Source organism: Hyla sarda, chromosome 1 (assembly GCF_029499605.1).
Source record: "Hyla sarda isolate aHylSar1 chromosome 1, aHylSar1.hap1, whole genome shotgun sequence".
Classification (NCBI taxonomy): domain Eukaryota; kingdom Metazoa; phylum Chordata; class Amphibia; order Anura; family Hylidae; genus Hyla; species Hyla sarda.
This window is the reverse complement of record NC_079189.1, coordinates 108,688,474-108,705,032: the sequence shown is the minus strand read 5'-3', so window position 1 is coordinate 108,705,032 and position 16,559 is coordinate 108,688,474. Positions and strand designations below refer to the sequence as shown.

The window sequence follows — 16,559 nt, the reverse complement described above, 5'->3', positions numbered from 1 at the left end:
GTTACCATGTCTCATTGTTTGGAGCATTGTTTCCCAACCAGGCTGCCTCCAGCAAAACTACAACTCCTAGCATGCTGCATGCCCGGACAGCCTTGGGCTGTCTGGGCATGCTGGGAGTTGTAGTTTTGCAAAAGCTGGAGGCACCTTGGTTGGGAAACACTGGTCTGGAGGATGTATCATATGACTGTGATACATCAAGGGCCCGCAATAAAACCTTGGATTCTTCTAACACTTTACAGACCTGTGAGGTTGTCTGGCTTTTTCAATGGAGGAATGTTTCCATGACCTTATATAGCTTAATACACTGGGAACCAAGTGACCTCCATCCTGACTGCTCCAGAGTATGACGAGAGTGAAGTCACGTACGGCATCTTGTGAGGCAGAGGCGGCTCCTTGTGAGACAAATAGCCAGGGGCTGTTCACAATGTACTTTTCACGAGGTGTGGTACAGTCACTTTGTTCTCCATGTGTAATAGAAGTGTCAGCCATTGTCAATAGCCCATCTCCAGGGAACAACGCTTGCAGCATATGCCTATACTGACAAAGAAGAGCACTGCAAGCTGTCAATACATTATTGCTGACAGTAACCCAGATCACCTATTCCTAAATCTATTTTAGTGTGGAAATCTGTAGTTTGGGGAGCTCTGTCCAGTACTACGACTTAAGAAGTACATTACATTGGACCTTCTGAACTCGAAACTCATTATCCACCAGCGACACCACCCTAAGGAACCATTCCTCATCATCCACCAGTGACACCCTCCATATCAACGAATCCCATCACACAAGTGACAACCACCAGAAACAATCCAAGGACCACCCTTACTGCAGCTCTCACCTCTACTTATCCAGAATATGTTTTAGGGGAAGGGAAGGGTCACTAGAAGCAGTGCAGGCTGTGTATTCAGAGATAGAAAAGGGTAGTTTACACCATTACCCTAAATTCTGTGTCACTTCCAAAGTACAGTGTCCCTCAAGTTACAATATTAATCGGTTCCAGGACAACCATTATATGTTGAAACCATTGTATATTGAGACCAGAACTCTATGGAAACCTGGTAATTGGTTCTAAAGGCATCAAAATTTCATCCAAAAATAGGAAAAAGTGAGGATTAAAGAAAAATAAGTAGATAATTAATATAGATAAAGCAAATCCTTACATATAAAAGTAAGAAAGATCTGCTGGGAGCTGTAATCACTGTCTATGTCAGTGTTTCCCAACCAGGGTGCCTCCAGCTGTTGCAAAAACTACAACTCCCAGCATGCCCGGACCAGCATGCTGGGAGTTGTAGTTTTGCAACAGCTGGGGGCAACCCTGCTTGGGAAAACACTGGTCTATGTAGAGAACAGGAGCTTTTTTCAGGGTCCTGTACAGAACACGCAATTGTCCTAAAAAAGTAACATGGAGCCGCCCTCACCTGGTGTCCAAAGGAGAAGCTAACCCTGGTACAGGTAAAGAGTACAGAACAAGTAATACCTCCCTGTACTGTAGGGGGCCGCTTCCAGACACCAGTCAGTGCATACGCTTCAGTAATACAGGTGTTTTTACCAGTAAATTGCCCATTCTGATTGGTCGGTTCTTCCGGCCATTGAACGTTTCACAGATCTGGACGGTCTGTACATTGTATGTTGAGTCTGGTTTCAAGTTACAATGGTCCAGAAAAGACCATTGTATGTTGAAACTATTGTATGTTGAGGCCATTGTAAGTTGAGGGATCACTGTATTCTGAGAGCAAAACCACTGAGAAATGTGTTGCTGTTAGGTAGTGTTGTGGTACTAGTATGGCAGTTCTTACCAGAATGTACTGTTCTGACAATAGATAAGGGCATAAGCCACACCATACAATTCTTAATCCCAGACAAGGATATCAATCAGATTCTATTAAATAAAGTGGTTTTACCATCACTTTTCACAGCAAACTTAGTATTCTGAAAAATAAAGACAACATGACCTTCTTTTCTTTTTCTTTCCTTTTTTATTATCAGCGCTTTTCATATTGAAAATCTGAGTGGTGGACGGAACAATTTCCCAGTCAGGGGTGGACTGACAACTCATGGGGCCCCCCCATGCACCCACCCATATGTAAGCCACACCCATATAGACACCCGCCCACATACAATACATTAATATTTAAAATACATAAAGAAAATATAGAATTTTTTTTTTGTAAAAACATTTTTTGCGGGGGGGGGGGGGGTGGGGGGGGGGGGTGAGTGCTGGGGTGGTTCGTTTCTACAAAGTATATCTTACGGTTAATGACACAATTTCTGTATTCTGTAGGTCCTTACGATTACAACGATACCCAATTTATGTAGGTTTTGTTTTATTTTACTACTTTTTGTTAAGAAAATTAACATGCATGTCCTCTTCTGACCCCTATAACTTTTTTCATTTTCCATATACAGGGCTTTTTGCGCAGTGATCTGTAGTTTTTATTGGCACCATTTTAGTTTCGAATTGACTTTTTGATAGCTTTTTCTTAAATTTTTATGGTATATGCTGTGACTAAAAAAATAAATAAAATAAAAAATCACCAATTCTGGACTTTGGTATTTTTTTTTTTTTTTTTTAACATTTTATGCCATTCGCTGTTGCTCTGAATATCAACACCACTGAGTACTCACTGACATCACCCCCTGACATTACCACTGAGTACTCACTGACATCACCACTGAGTACTCACTGACATCACCCCCTGACATCACCACTGAGTACTCACTGACATCACCCCCTGACATCACCACCGAGTACTCCCTGACATCACCCCTGAGTATTCACTGACATCACCCCCCGACATCACCCCTGAGTACTCACTGACATCACCCCCTGACATCACCACCGAGTACTCCCTGACATCCCCCCCCGACATCACCCCTGAGTACTCACTGACATCACCCCCCGACATCACCCCAGAGTACTCACTAACATCACCCCCCGACATCACCACCGAGTACTCACTAACATCACCCCCTGACATCACCACCGAGTTACTCCCTGACATCACCCCCTGACATCACCACCGAGTACTCCCTGACATCACCTGAGTACTCACTGACATCCCCCCCCGACATCACCCCTGAGTACTCACTAACATCACCCCCTGACATCACCACTGAGTACTCACTGACATCACCCCCGAGTACTCCCTGACATCACCCGAGTACTCACTGACATCACCCCCCAACATCACCACCGAGTACTCCCTGACATCACCCCCCGACATCACCCCTGAGTACTCACTGACATCACCCCCCGACATCACCCCTGAGTACTTACTGACATCACCCCCTGACATCACCACTGAGTACTCACTGACATCACCCCCTGACATCACCACTGAGTACTCACTGACATCACCCCCTGACATCACCCCTGAGTACTCACTGACATCACCCCCCGACATCACCCGAGTACTCATTGACATCACCCCTGAGTACTCACTGACATCACCCCCCGACATCACCCCTGAGTACTCACTGAAATCACCCCCTGACATCCCCACTGAGTACTCACTGACATCACCCCCCGACATCACCACTGAGTACTCACTGACATCACCCCCTGACATCCCCCCCCTGGACAGAGCAGGTTCTGGTCGGGCAGGCACTGCAGTTATGTTGTGTGCGAGATCTCTGCTTCTTAGTGACTGCTTGAAATTAATAGGTGAGTAACTATATATGTAGACATATATGTCAGTTAAGTTTAAATAGGAAGGAGAAACACTTAGGTCTAAAAATTAGCTTTTATTGGTATACATTAAAATAGGAACATGACCAAAATAAGGTAAAAGATAAAAAGGTAACACATGATTTTGTTATAATCCAAAGCAGCAGGCCCCAGATATTGAACCATTCACAAAGGCTCCTATATACTGACCCTGCTTGGGCCATATAGACCCCCAGCCTATTAATGCAGAGGCCTTCCTAGAGAATGCCACCTGCATCCGGAACCTCCTACCTCTTGTCACGATGCCGGCTGGCAGGAGGTGGATCCTCTGTGCCAGAGAGGGATTGGCGAGGACCGCGCTAGTGGACCGGTTCTAAGCCACTACAGGTTTTCACCAGAGCCCGCCGCAAAGCGGGATGGTCTTGCTGCGGCGGTAGTGACCAGGTCGTATCCACTAGCAACGGCTCACCTCTCTGGCTGCTGAAGATACTGAAGAAAGGCGAGGTACAAGGGAGTAGGCAGTAGCAAGGTCGGACGTAGCAGAAGGTCGGGGGCAGGCGGCAAGGTTCGTAGTCAGGGGAGATAGCAAAGGTACTGGTACACAGGCTATTAACACACAAGGAACGCTTTCACTGGCACTAAGGCAACAAGATCCGGCGAGGGAGTGCAAGGGAGGAGACTAGATATAGCCAGGGAACAGGTGGGAACCAATTAAGCTAATTGGGCCAGGCACCAATCATTGGTGCACTGGCCCTTTAAGTCTCAGGGAGCTGGCGCGCGCGCGCCCTAGAGAGCGGAGCCGCGCGCGCCAGCACATGACTGCAGGAGACGGGAACGGGTAAGTGACCTGGGATGCGATTCGCGAGCGGGCGCGTCCCGCTGTGCGAATCGCATCCCCAACGGCCATGGCAGAGCAGCGCTCCCGGTCAGCGCTGACCGGGGAGCTGCAGGGAGAAGGACGCCGTGAGCGCTCCGGGGAGGAGCGGGGACCCGGAGCGCTAGGCGTAACAGTACCCCCCCCTTAGGTCTCCCCTTCTCTTTATCGGGTAACTGCCTCCCCTGGGATGAGGACACCGGGAAAGGATGGAGGGATTCCTCAACGGCAGGCAGAACCGCAGGAGTAGGAATGGGGAGAGAGGGCAGAGGGCGAGACCTGGCACGGGGCAGTGTGACACCAGGACGAGGGCCATGGGGGGACACAGAAGTTTGCCTGATGGAACTGGGAGGGGGGGAGGGGCATTTCCTGTGGCAGGCAGAGTCCTTAATGACCTTAGGGGGACCGGATACAGGAGGAACCACAGAGTTACGGCAAGGGTTACTGGGAACCGGTTTTAGACAGTTCTTGGCACAAGAGGACCCCCAACTCTTGATCTCCCCAGTGGACCAATCCAGGGTTGGGGAATGAAGTTGAAGCCAGGGAAGTCCAAGGAGAATCTCCGAGGTGCAATTGGGGAGGACCAAAAGTTCAATCCTCTCGTGATGAGATCCGATGCTCATAAGAAGGGGCTCCGTGCGGAAACGTATGGTACAGTCCAACCTGGCTCCGTTGACCGCGGAAATGCGGAGTGGCTTGACAAGACGGGTCACCGGAATACGGAATTTATTCACAAAGGAGTCCCGAATAAAATTCCCAGAAGCTCCAGAGTCCAGGCAGGCCACGGCTGAGAGGGGAGAGCTGGCTGAAGTGGAAATCCGAACAGGTACCGTGAGACGTGGAGAAGCCGACTTGGCATCAAGAGACGCCACACCCACGAGAGCAGAGTGCGAGCGTGCGTTTCCCAGACGTGGAGGACGGATTGGGCAATCCACCAGAAAATGTTCAGTACTGGCACAGTACAGACAAAGATTCTCTTCCTTACGGCGATTCCTCTCTTCCAGGGTCAGGCGAGACCGATCCACTTGCATGGCCTCCTCGGCGGGAGGCCTAGGCGCAGATTGCAGTGGAGACTGTGGGAGAGGTGGCCAGAGATCTAAGTCTTTTTCCTGGCGGAGCTCTTGATGCCTCTCAGAAAAACGCATGTCAATGCGAGTGGCTAGATGAATGAGTTCATGCAGGCTAGCAGGAGTCTCTCGTGCGGCCAGAACATCTTTAATGTTGCTGGATAGGCCTTTTTTAAAGGTCGCGCAGAGAGCCTCATTATTCCAGGATAGTTCAGAAGCAAGAGTACGGAATTGTATGGCGTACTCGCCAACGGAGGAATTACCCTGGACCAGGTTCAGCAGGGCAGTCTCAGCAGAAGAGGCTCGGGCAGGTTCCTCAAAGACACTTCGAATTTCCGAGAAGAAGGAGTGAACAGAGGCAGTGACGGGGTCATTGCGGTCCCAGAGCGGTGTGGCCCATGACAGGGCTTTTCCAGAGAGAAGGCTGACTACGAAAGCCACCTTAGACCTTTCAGTAGGAAACAGGTCCGACATCATCTCCAAGTGCAGAGAACATTGCGAAAGGAAGCCACGGCAAAACTTAGAGTCCCCATTAAATTTGTCTGGCAAAGACAGGCGGAGGCTAGGAGTGGCCAGTCGCTGCGGAAGGGGTGCAGGAGCTGGCGGAGGAGATGGTTGTTGCTGCTGTAGCTGAGACTGAACTTGCTGTAGCTGTGACTGTTGCTGCTGTTGCTGTGACTGGAGCTGCTGTAGCATGGTGGTCAAGTACGACAGCTGGTGCTCTTGTCGGGCGACCAATGTAGGGAGGTCGGCGGCAGCTGGCAGAGGAACTTCAGCGGGATCCATGGCCGGATCTACTGTCACGATGCCGGCTGGCAGGAGGTGGATCCTCTGTGCCAGAGAGGGATTGGCGAGGACCGCGCTAGTGGACCGGTTCTAAGCCACTACAGGTTTTCACCAGAGCCCGCCGCAAAGCGGGATGGTCTTGCTGCGGCGGTAGTGACCAGGTCGTATCCACTAGCAACGGCTCACCTCTCTGGCTGCTGAAGATACTGAAGAAAGGCGAGGTACAAGGGAGTAGGCAGTAGCAAGGTCGGACGTAGCAGAAGGTCGGGGGCAGGCGGCAAGGTTCGTAGTCAGGGGAGATAGCAAAGGTACTGGTACACAGGCTATTAACACACAAGGAACGCTTTCACTGGCACTAAGGCAACAAGATCCGGCGAGGGAGTGCAAGGGAGGAGACTAGATATAGCCAGGGAACAGGTGGGAACCAATTAAGCTAATTGGGCCAGGCACCAATCATTGGTGCACTGGCCCTTTAAGTCTCAGGGAGCTGGCGCGCGCGCGCCCTAGAGAGCGGAGCCGCGCGCGCCAGCACATGACTGCAGGAGACGGGAACGGGTAAGTGACCTGGGATGCGATTCGCGAGCGGGCGCGTCCCGCTGTGCGAATCGCATCCCCAACGGCCATGGCAGAGCAGCGCTCCCGGTCAGCGCTGACCGGGGAGCTGCAGGGAGAAGGACGCCGTGAGCGCTCCGGGGAGGAGCGGGGACCCGGAGCGCTAGGCGTAACACCTCTCCCTAAGGATAAAGAAGGACACCAGATGCAATACAGGTATAGAGAGCAAAAGTGGTTAAATCGCTGGTTGGTATAACCTCCAATTACACATACAGTGAGTTATAGGGTATGCAAACACATGCCTACGAGCAGCACAGTGATTACAAGACAATGCTAGTCAGTAAAGCAAATCCAACGCGTTTCGTTGTGTCAAATACTCATGCACGACTCCTCAGGGACTAGTTAAGAGGGAACAGGAATGTACTGTGAAATCCCGTCCCTCAACTCACAGAACAAATAAGTGTAAAGTTATAAGACAAGGAGGTTCTGGTAAGTATCAGGTATTTTCAGATGATAAGACCCTAGGTGCATGTTCATGTACTAGGTGGTCCTCATATAGTCCAGTAGTAGACAGGCTGTGTGCTGTATTCCTGTAGATACATTGGTGTGATAGGTATATAGAAAAGTTAATGGGATGAAGAAGTGGGATAGAGAGGGTCACTGAGGCACCTACCTCTAACAATGAGCTCTGATTCAGCAAATTGTTATACAAGTGGGTAGCATCTGCTGCAGTGAGGATCCTGACATTAGACCTAATGGCATGTGGCAAAGATAAGGGTGTGTAAGAGGCTTTGATGAGGGCTTAAAAATGGAGAGATAATTGTAAATTAATATTACCTCTATCTTAGAGGAGATATTGAAAAGGGTAGGTTCTACCAGGGTCTCCAGGATGGAAGATAACCTATAGGGAAAATGTAGAGTGGGCTATATATGGATGTAAATGAGCCTGTGTAACTGTCCAATATGTTTGGCGCATCTTCTGCCGGTCTCATTTTATGCTGTAAAAACTTTAGACAATATTAATAAGCCTGCCCATAGCCCTTATAGCAGTACAACAAATAGGAAACTTCTCAACCCTACAAGCTGATAAGAGGTGGAAAGGTGCCTTAAACTCTTCGACAGCTGGGTAAGCAGGCAGACCAACATGTTTCTTTTTTTGCAGGTCTCTACTGGCTTATAGATCATAGGAGTCTCTACCTGCCATTATCTTCACTACTATTACATACATTTTGGAAGGTGTTGCTAGATCCACCCAAATACTTCTAACAAAATATCAGTCTTGGTGTCCATTTTCTGTTAACCAGTCTCACAGCAATGAATTTGGTGCTTCAGTGCTTCCTCTCTCTCTGCAGGTCTCTTTAGAAATCTGCCATGTAACGTGTCTGCTATGTAGCTGTCTTGCTTGTAGACATACTGTTACACTATGAATGTATTTTTTAAACTCATTTGGTAGCCTCTTGTGAGCCATACATATACAAGTATATTGTCAGTATTACAATAAAACTGATAATTGTGCTTTTGCAGCCAACTTTCTTGTGGACCTATAGCTCCAATATGTATATGTATCTACCTATATGTGTTTTATATTTTCTTTACCTTCCTCATTCTTTATTTAACCCCTTAAGGACAAGCGCTGTAAATGCACGGCGCTGCTAAGTACTTAGTACTTACATCTACGGCGCAGCTTTCCTGGATCACCGCATCTCCAGACGCGGTGAACGGAACGGGATGACTGCTGATATCTATCAGCAGCTATCCAGGCATTTTGCCCAGGGGGGTCCTGAGACCCCCTCCATGTCAACGATCGCTGCAAATTCGCTGGTCAATTCAGACCGGTGATTTGCCGATATTCCGGGTCAATCGGGTCTCTGGTGAACCTGTGACGCGGAAAAAAAGGGTGAATGGGGCTGTCCAAAACAGCTCCATTCCCCCTTACCCAGCAGGAGTGAGGTGGCACGGGTGCCGCCTCACGACCACGTGATTGATCGGTTGGAACGACCGACCAATCACGACCCTGCTGGGCGGTGATCGTGACGGCGATCATGGCGGTGATCGGGGCCGGCGGGGGTCTCCTACCTTGCCCTGGTTCGGCGTGGGAGCAGCAGGATCGGTCCCGGCGGCATGATACAGTGGCGGCGGTAGGATACAGCAGGAGGTGAGGCCGGTTCACCTCCTACTGTTTCTTAGCAACAACTCGCGGCATGCAAAGCCAAAGGGCATGCTGGGAGTTGTAGTTCTAACAGCTGGAGTTCCAACTACAACTCCCAGCATGCCCTTTGGTAGTCTGAGCATGCTGGGTGGTTGTAGTTATGCAACAGCTGGAGGCACATTTTTTCTATGAAGGGCATGCTGGGAGTTGTAGCAGTGTGCCTCCAGCTGTTGCAAAACTATAACTCTCAGCATGCCCTTCGACTGTCAATGCATGCTGATTGTTGCAGTTTTGCAATGGCTGGAGATACATTGGTTGTGAAACCGAATTTGTTACCTAACTCAGTGTTTTGCAACCAGAGTGCCTCCAGCTGTTGCAAAAATACAACTCCCAGTATGCACTGAGAGACTGTACATGCTGGGAGTTGTAGTTTTGCAACAGCTGGAGGCACACTGGTTGTGAAACAATGAGTAACAAACGCTCAGTGTTTCGCAACCAATGTGCCGCCAGCTGTTGCATAACGACAACTCCCAGCATGTATGGTCTGTCAGTGCATGCTGGGAGTTGTAGTTTTGCTACAGCTGGAGGTTTGCCCCCCTCCCTCCGAGTTTTTACACCAACATGCTGGTGTTGCCCCATACTTTTAATTTTCACAAGCAGTAAAAGGAAAAAAAAAAAAAGACCCCCAAAATTTGTAGCGCACTTTCTCCCGAGTACAGAAATACCCCATATGTGGGCGTAAAATGTTCTGCAGGCGCACAACAAGGCTCAGGAGTGAGAGCGCACTATGTACATTTGAGGTCTAAATTGGTGCTTTGCACAGGGGTGGCTGATTTTACAGTGGTTCAGACAAAAACGCAAAACAAATACCCAGATGTGAGTTCTCCAGCTGAAATCTTTTCTACCCCGCTGTGCCTGGGCTGTAAAACTATACATAATAAACTTTCACTTACCTGCCTACGATCCCCCGTTGTTCCGATATCGCCGCCTGTGCTCTGGTCCCTGTCAGCTTCCTTTTCCTGCGGGTCGGTGACTTCACTCTGCCCTCAGCCCATCAGCGGCCGCGACGGGACATTGCTGCGGCCGCTGATAGGCTGAGCGCAGAGTGAAGTCACCGACCCGCAGGAAGTGGAAGAGACCGGGACCGGAGAACGGGACGGCGATATCGGAACAACGGGGGATCGTAGGCAGGTAATTGAAAGTTTACTATGTATAGTTTTACAGCCCGGGCACAGCGGATGTTAAAAGTTTTAGCTTAGAAAACTCCTTTAAAGGCTGGTGTTACCCTATATTTTTCATTTTCACCAGGGAGAATAGGAAAAAAGCCCACCAAAATGTGTAGCCCCATTTCTTCTAAGGAAGAACATAACCATATGTGGGTGTAAATTGCTCTGATGGCGCACTACAATGCTCAGAAGAGAAGGAGCGCCATTGGGATTTTGGAGAAAGAATGTGTGCGAAATTGAAGGCCATGTGTGTTTACAAAGCCCCCATAGTGCCAGAACAGTGGACCCCCCACATGTGACCCCATTTTGGAAACTACACCCTGCACGTAATGAAATTAGGGGTACAGTGAGCATTTACCCCCCCCACCGGTGTCTGACAGATTTTTGGAACAGTGGTCCGTGAAAATGAAAAATAAAATTTCTCATTTGCACAGCCCACTGTTCCAAAGATCTGTTAAACACCAGTGGGGTGTAAATACTCACTGCACCCCTTATTAAATTCTGTGAGGGGTGTAGTTTCCAAAATGGGGTCACATGTGGGGGGGGGGGGGGGGGGGGGGGGCTCCACTGTTCTGGCACCACGGGGGGCTTTGTAAACGCACATGGCCCCCGACTTCTATTCCAACCAAATTCTCTCACCAAAAGCTCAATGGAGCTCCTTCTCTTCTGAGCATTGTAGTTCACCCGCAGAGTACTTTACATCCACATATGGGTTATTTCCATACTCAAGAAATGGGGCTACACATTTTGGGAGGCTTTTTCTCCAATTACCCCTTGTGATAATGAAAAATTTGGGGTAACAGCATTTTAGTGAAAAAAAATCAAATTTTAAATTTTCCTGTCCAACTTTAGCGGAAATTTGTCAAACACCTGTGTGGTGTTAAGGCTCACTATACCCCTTGTTACGTTCCTTGAGGGGTGTAGTTTCCAAAATAGCATGCCATGCTTTTTTTTTTTAACATATTTTAAATAATATCTTGCTTTGACTTCTGAATATGCAGTAAGCTACCTGTTATTTGACTGGTCCAATTTACTGCAAACTGACTGAACTCCTGGTGTTGTCGCCACCTTGTGTCCAGTTTTCATACTACATCTGAAATTATTTATTAGTACAGTAAAATCCATAAAAATTTTCACACTGCGGAATTCCGCACATTACCATCAGCGTGAATGGGTCTTCCGCGAGACCCGTTCACACTGTGGAATTTCAGTGGCAGAGAATTCCACCGCTGAAATTGTTCCGTGCAAAGAAAGAACATGTTTATTCTTTGCGCGGAAGTCCGAGAGCACTGCATAGCCATCAATGGTGACTGCACAGTGCAGCGCAGTCCTACCGCCGAAGTACTTTCGGCGGCGGCCGCCAGACGGAATCTCTGCTCGCTGAATTCAGCGAGCGAAGATTCTGCAGTGTGAACATACCCTTAGTGGACACCTCCCAATAGTGGACAGTTTTTATTCCCTGGCAGAGTACCATAAGACTAAATGTATTTGCACCCTCCCAGTTGGGGACACTCCGAATAGCACCTGTGGACAAACCCAAAAGGGGACGCTCCCAGTAACGGATGCAGACACTCCCAATAGTTGACAAAACACTCCCAATAGAGGACAACACACTCCCAATAGAGGACAACCAGGCCATTTCTTTCCCCATTTAATCCCACCTGTGCCATTTCATTCCCCTTTATACTCCTGTGCCACTTTATTCAACCTGTGTCAAATCATCCCCCCATCACTCCTTGTGCCACAACTTTTCCCCTTCCCTCCTCCCCTTGTTGTTGTTCTCCTGACGTCCTCTGCACTGCACTCACTGAGAGGCCGTGAGCAGCGGTGGCTGCAAGCAGTGAAGAGTGACGCTCCTGATGTCACTTGGCAGTGCCCACAACCGCCACCGCTGCGCTCAGTAAGTGCAGCGCAGAGGATGTCTGTAGAACGTCAAACCCTAAGTCGCTGCATCTAAGCCTGCTGGCCAGGTAAGAACAGGGCACAGGGGATAATGGGGGAATGAAATGGCACAGGGGCAGATGAAATGGCATAGGGGTAGTAAAGAGGGGGTGATAAATTTGCACAGAGGGGGAAGAAATGGCACAGGGAGTGGTAAAGAGGGGATGATGAATTTGCAGAGGGTAATAAAAGGGGAAATAATATGGCACAGGGACTAAGGAGGGGATGATTCGACACAGGGCACAAGGTTCAAAGGGGAGTAATGAAGTGGCAGTGAGGGATCAAGATGGGGAATAAAAATAGAACAGGGGGTTGATAAGGGGTGATTCTACTGTAATATTGCCTTTTATCATGTTTTATAGGCGATTACACTCTGGAGTGAGCACAGAACAGTATTTGGTCACTTAGAAAGATTTTGAGCCTTTTTACCCAATAGGGGACATCTCTCAATAGCAGACACATTTTTTCCCCGTGAGTGTCCGCTATTGGGAGATTCTTGGATCTCAGGAAATTACATCTATGTGACATGATCTAACATGGGAGAGCTTGGATACTGTGCCTAGTGCTGCCACCTTGGAATGCATATGTTGTTCAGATGTCAAAGAGGCCTCGAGAAAAAATAGGCTTTCCAAATGGAAGAAAAAGGCAGCAGTTGATTTAAATAGGCACTGTCAGATCCCAAAAATGTTTATATGTTGTTACTGATATTAAAGACCTTGTGTAATATAGTTAATCCCACCACTAGAAGGGACATACCTACTGGGAAACTCACCAGTCCTGCAGCAGCATCAGGCATGTCGATGAGTCACGGACACACCAATCACCTCCCACCACAAGGGAGGGAAACACCCTCTTCATCTGAGAGGATTTCTAACAGTGGGAGCTAATGAAAACAGGTATTTTTTTATAATAAATAAAGGCAATAGAGGCAAAAAAATTAGATGTACATGGTCAGGATTAGGTATTGAGTAACATTTTTTTTGTGGGATCTGACAGGTACACTTTAACATGCTAGGATTGGAATATTTGTCTATCAGATGGCTTTCACATTATCAAAAAGTCATCCAAACCTGCAGTTTTCATCAAACTAGGCAACGATCTAATGGGTTTGGAGGCCTGCTGAATCTTTGTCAGATTATAATGTCAGGGGGAGAGAAGGAACGGGCATATTGGATTTCAACTGTTCAACAATTTTCTCTTTAGGTAGATAGGCCTCTGCCATCTACTGAGGACTGGGGGTCCCTGTTCTGCACTCTGTGGCAATTCCATCCAATGGTTTCCCATCTACCTAGCATTAGTCACTTTCCAAGTGTTCACAGAAGCAGAACATTTTCCCAAACTCCGTAGAAATAGTTTGGTTTCATATACAGTGATAACAGTCCTCTGGTGGTGGATGTAATGCCAATCCTACTAAAAATCTGGCTGATGTCTATTCCTTCTCAAGGAGCAAGTACAACTGGGTCGCACCTCTCATTGCTACAATTTCACACTGGATGATAGTGTGGTTTGCCATACTCGCATAGATAATTTATGGAAAAATTGTTGTCTCAGGAAAAAACAAACCGTAAATGGTATCATAAATAATAATGTTTAGGTTGTTTTTCTGCCCAGACCTGTACTATTTGCAGCACTGGTAGGCCCACTCTGATGGGAAGTAAGTAATCATACCTGCTGAATTTCCTTATGTGTTGGAATGGATCGGTCACTATAACCTTGATGGTTAAACCAGGAACAGATTGTCTGGAGAGAACGGTAGGCACAGCCCCAACCACTATCATCCATTCGGTCCTGCATGTAGTGATGGTAACCATAGATTCCCTGCACCAATGAGACCTATAGAGAGAAGATATGCTTTATTACGGAATAACTATGTTATTTATTACAGAATAACTATGTTAACTAGGCTATACTGAAAGGGAATCCCTTACCTCAGAAATCTCCTTTGAGTCATCAGTAAATAGATTAAAGAAGCAGATAGCAAATCAGTAATTTTTCATCTTTCAACTCACTTGTATTGCCCCGCTGTATGCCTGAAAAAAGGGCATACTGTAAAATAGAGGGGGCTACTTAAATTCCTACAATGAGTAAAAAGTGCAGCACTTCAGTTTAGGGATGGGGGGTTGGAGATGACAGTCTCTTAGGCTCGGTCCACACTACGTTTTGTCCCATACGGGAGCGCAAACGGCAGGGGGGAGCTAAAAGCTCGCGCTCCCGTATGTGACCGTATGCGCTCCCGTATGCCATTCACTTCAATGAGCCGACCGGAGTGAAACGTTCGGTCCGGTCGGCTCATTTTTGCGCCGTATGCGCTTTTCCAACCGGACCTAAAACCGTGACCACAGTTTTAGGTCCGGTTGTAAAAGCGCATACGGCGCAAAAATGAGCCGACCGGACCGAACGTTTCACTCCGGTCGGCTCATTGAAATGAATGGCATACGGGAGCGCATACGGTGACATACGGGAGCGCGAGATTTTAGCTCCCCCCTGCCGTATGCGCTCCCGTATGGGACAAAACGTAGTGTGGACCCAGCCTTACACAGACACACACAACAGGGGAGATTTATTCACAGTAGCTTAGACATTAAAATTTGCTGAGTTTTTGTTCTAGTGTGCAACAAATTTATCAAAAGTCGCATGCTGTTTCATAAATTTGGCACACGAACTTCCCACCACTTATTTAGATTGTATTACTGCCTGGGTCGGCATGATCTGAGGTTTCAGCTAAGGCTGGCTTCACACCATGATTTGACCTTCCGATGCCCAGATATGATTTTGGAAGTTCAAATCACCTGAAATCGTATCTGTGCATGGATAGGTACTGACAGATACGGAGCCATTAACTATTATGGGGCTGCGGAACCAATCGTAGTCAGATAGGGACTACGATCTGGTCATTTTCTCAGCATATCAGATTTTTAACATGGACTGAAAATCGGGGCAGACCACAATTTTCAGTCCATGTCAAAAATCTGATATGTGGAGAAAATGACCAGATTGTAGTCACTAGCTGACTACGATTGGTTCCGCAACCCCATAATAGTTAATGGGCCCGTACAGGTCCATGCACAAATACAATTTCAGACGATTTGAGCTTCTGAAATTGTATCTGTGCAGCGGACACTCAAATCGTGGTGTGAAGCCAGCCTTAGTTTGCGTTGATGCGACTTTTCAGGAAAAGTCGCAGTTGATAAATTAATGACCACTGCATTTTGTGCTCTATTATAGACCGATATGCTTGTTGGGAAGAGAAAACCTCTAAACCAAAAGTCGCATAAAAGTCACAAAACTGACAAACTTTCTGAGAGACAAATTTAGACCACTTCAAACTGTCTAAACAGTTTGATAAATCTCCCACAACATCACTATACCTATTAAAATAAACCACAATAAGTAATGCTCATATTGTAAAATGCAGTTTTTGTGCACATTGCTTGTACAGGTGAAGCACATTTATACCATTTGTTTCACCTGGAGAAATAATGTTGCTCATAACCGCCTTCAATTTCCATTCAGCACACCAACTGCATGAAAATGGGCAGATGAACAAGAACTACATTTTAGATAATCATTGGTGCACCTGGTTTTTATCTAGGATTCACAGAGGGGTACACAGTTTAAAATATTACTTTTAATCAGACACGTCTAAAACCAATCATTAGCACAGGCCCCACAACAAAAGCCAGTAATTGGAGTTGACACCAGATCTAAAATATATAGAACAGACCACAATGGATGGAAATATGTCTGTATGGGGGATAATTAGGAGAGCAGGGTCCCACAATGGTGCATAAATCACCCTAGAATTCCTTATCGGGGAGATGTAGTGTAGACTACCCCTGCTCCCACAGGGACTGTCGGGGCACTCGCCCTAAAAAGACCGACCCCTGCCCCGGAATATCCCTTTGACTACGCCCTATAAATTCCTGGCAATATAGCACATGCCCTTGCTCTGGTATATTCGACGCGTTTCTACCACATCGGTGGGTTCCTCAGGGGTTAACCAGGCAACTTACAAAGAAATGGAATCAATATTCCCAATATACAGTAACAATAATATCAAAAATTATCAAAGTAAGGGCTACCACCAAATAGAAATTACAAAAGTATTTACAGTTTTAGCAATACCATGAGTATACCTACAGTTAAGCACCTATCCAGTTCAGGCAGTACTGGTGCTAATAGTACCGCCACTGCGGCAACCCGTGGTAACCGTGAGTAGCCATCTGCTGGCATTCTTTGCCAGTAGACAACAGATACTATTAGCACCAGTACTGCCTGAACTGGATAGGTGCTCAAC

The 16,559-nt window shown here is 47.4% G+C and overlaps 1 protein-coding gene across 2 annotated transcripts in view; it reads right to left on the bottom strand.

The window, feature by feature from the left end:
• UFSP2 (UFM1 specific peptidase 2) overlaps positions 1–16,559 on the bottom strand; it is a 66,873-nt gene that overhangs the window by 21,159 nt on the left and 29,155 nt on the right. For both annotated transcript variants that reach the window (XM_056559840.1, XM_056559843.1), the window contains exon 8: positions 13,931–14,095. In XM_056559840.1, coding sequence (XP_056415815.1) covers positions 13,931–14,095 — 165 coding nt within the window. The remainder of the gene's footprint in view (positions 1–13,930; positions 14,096–16,559) is intronic.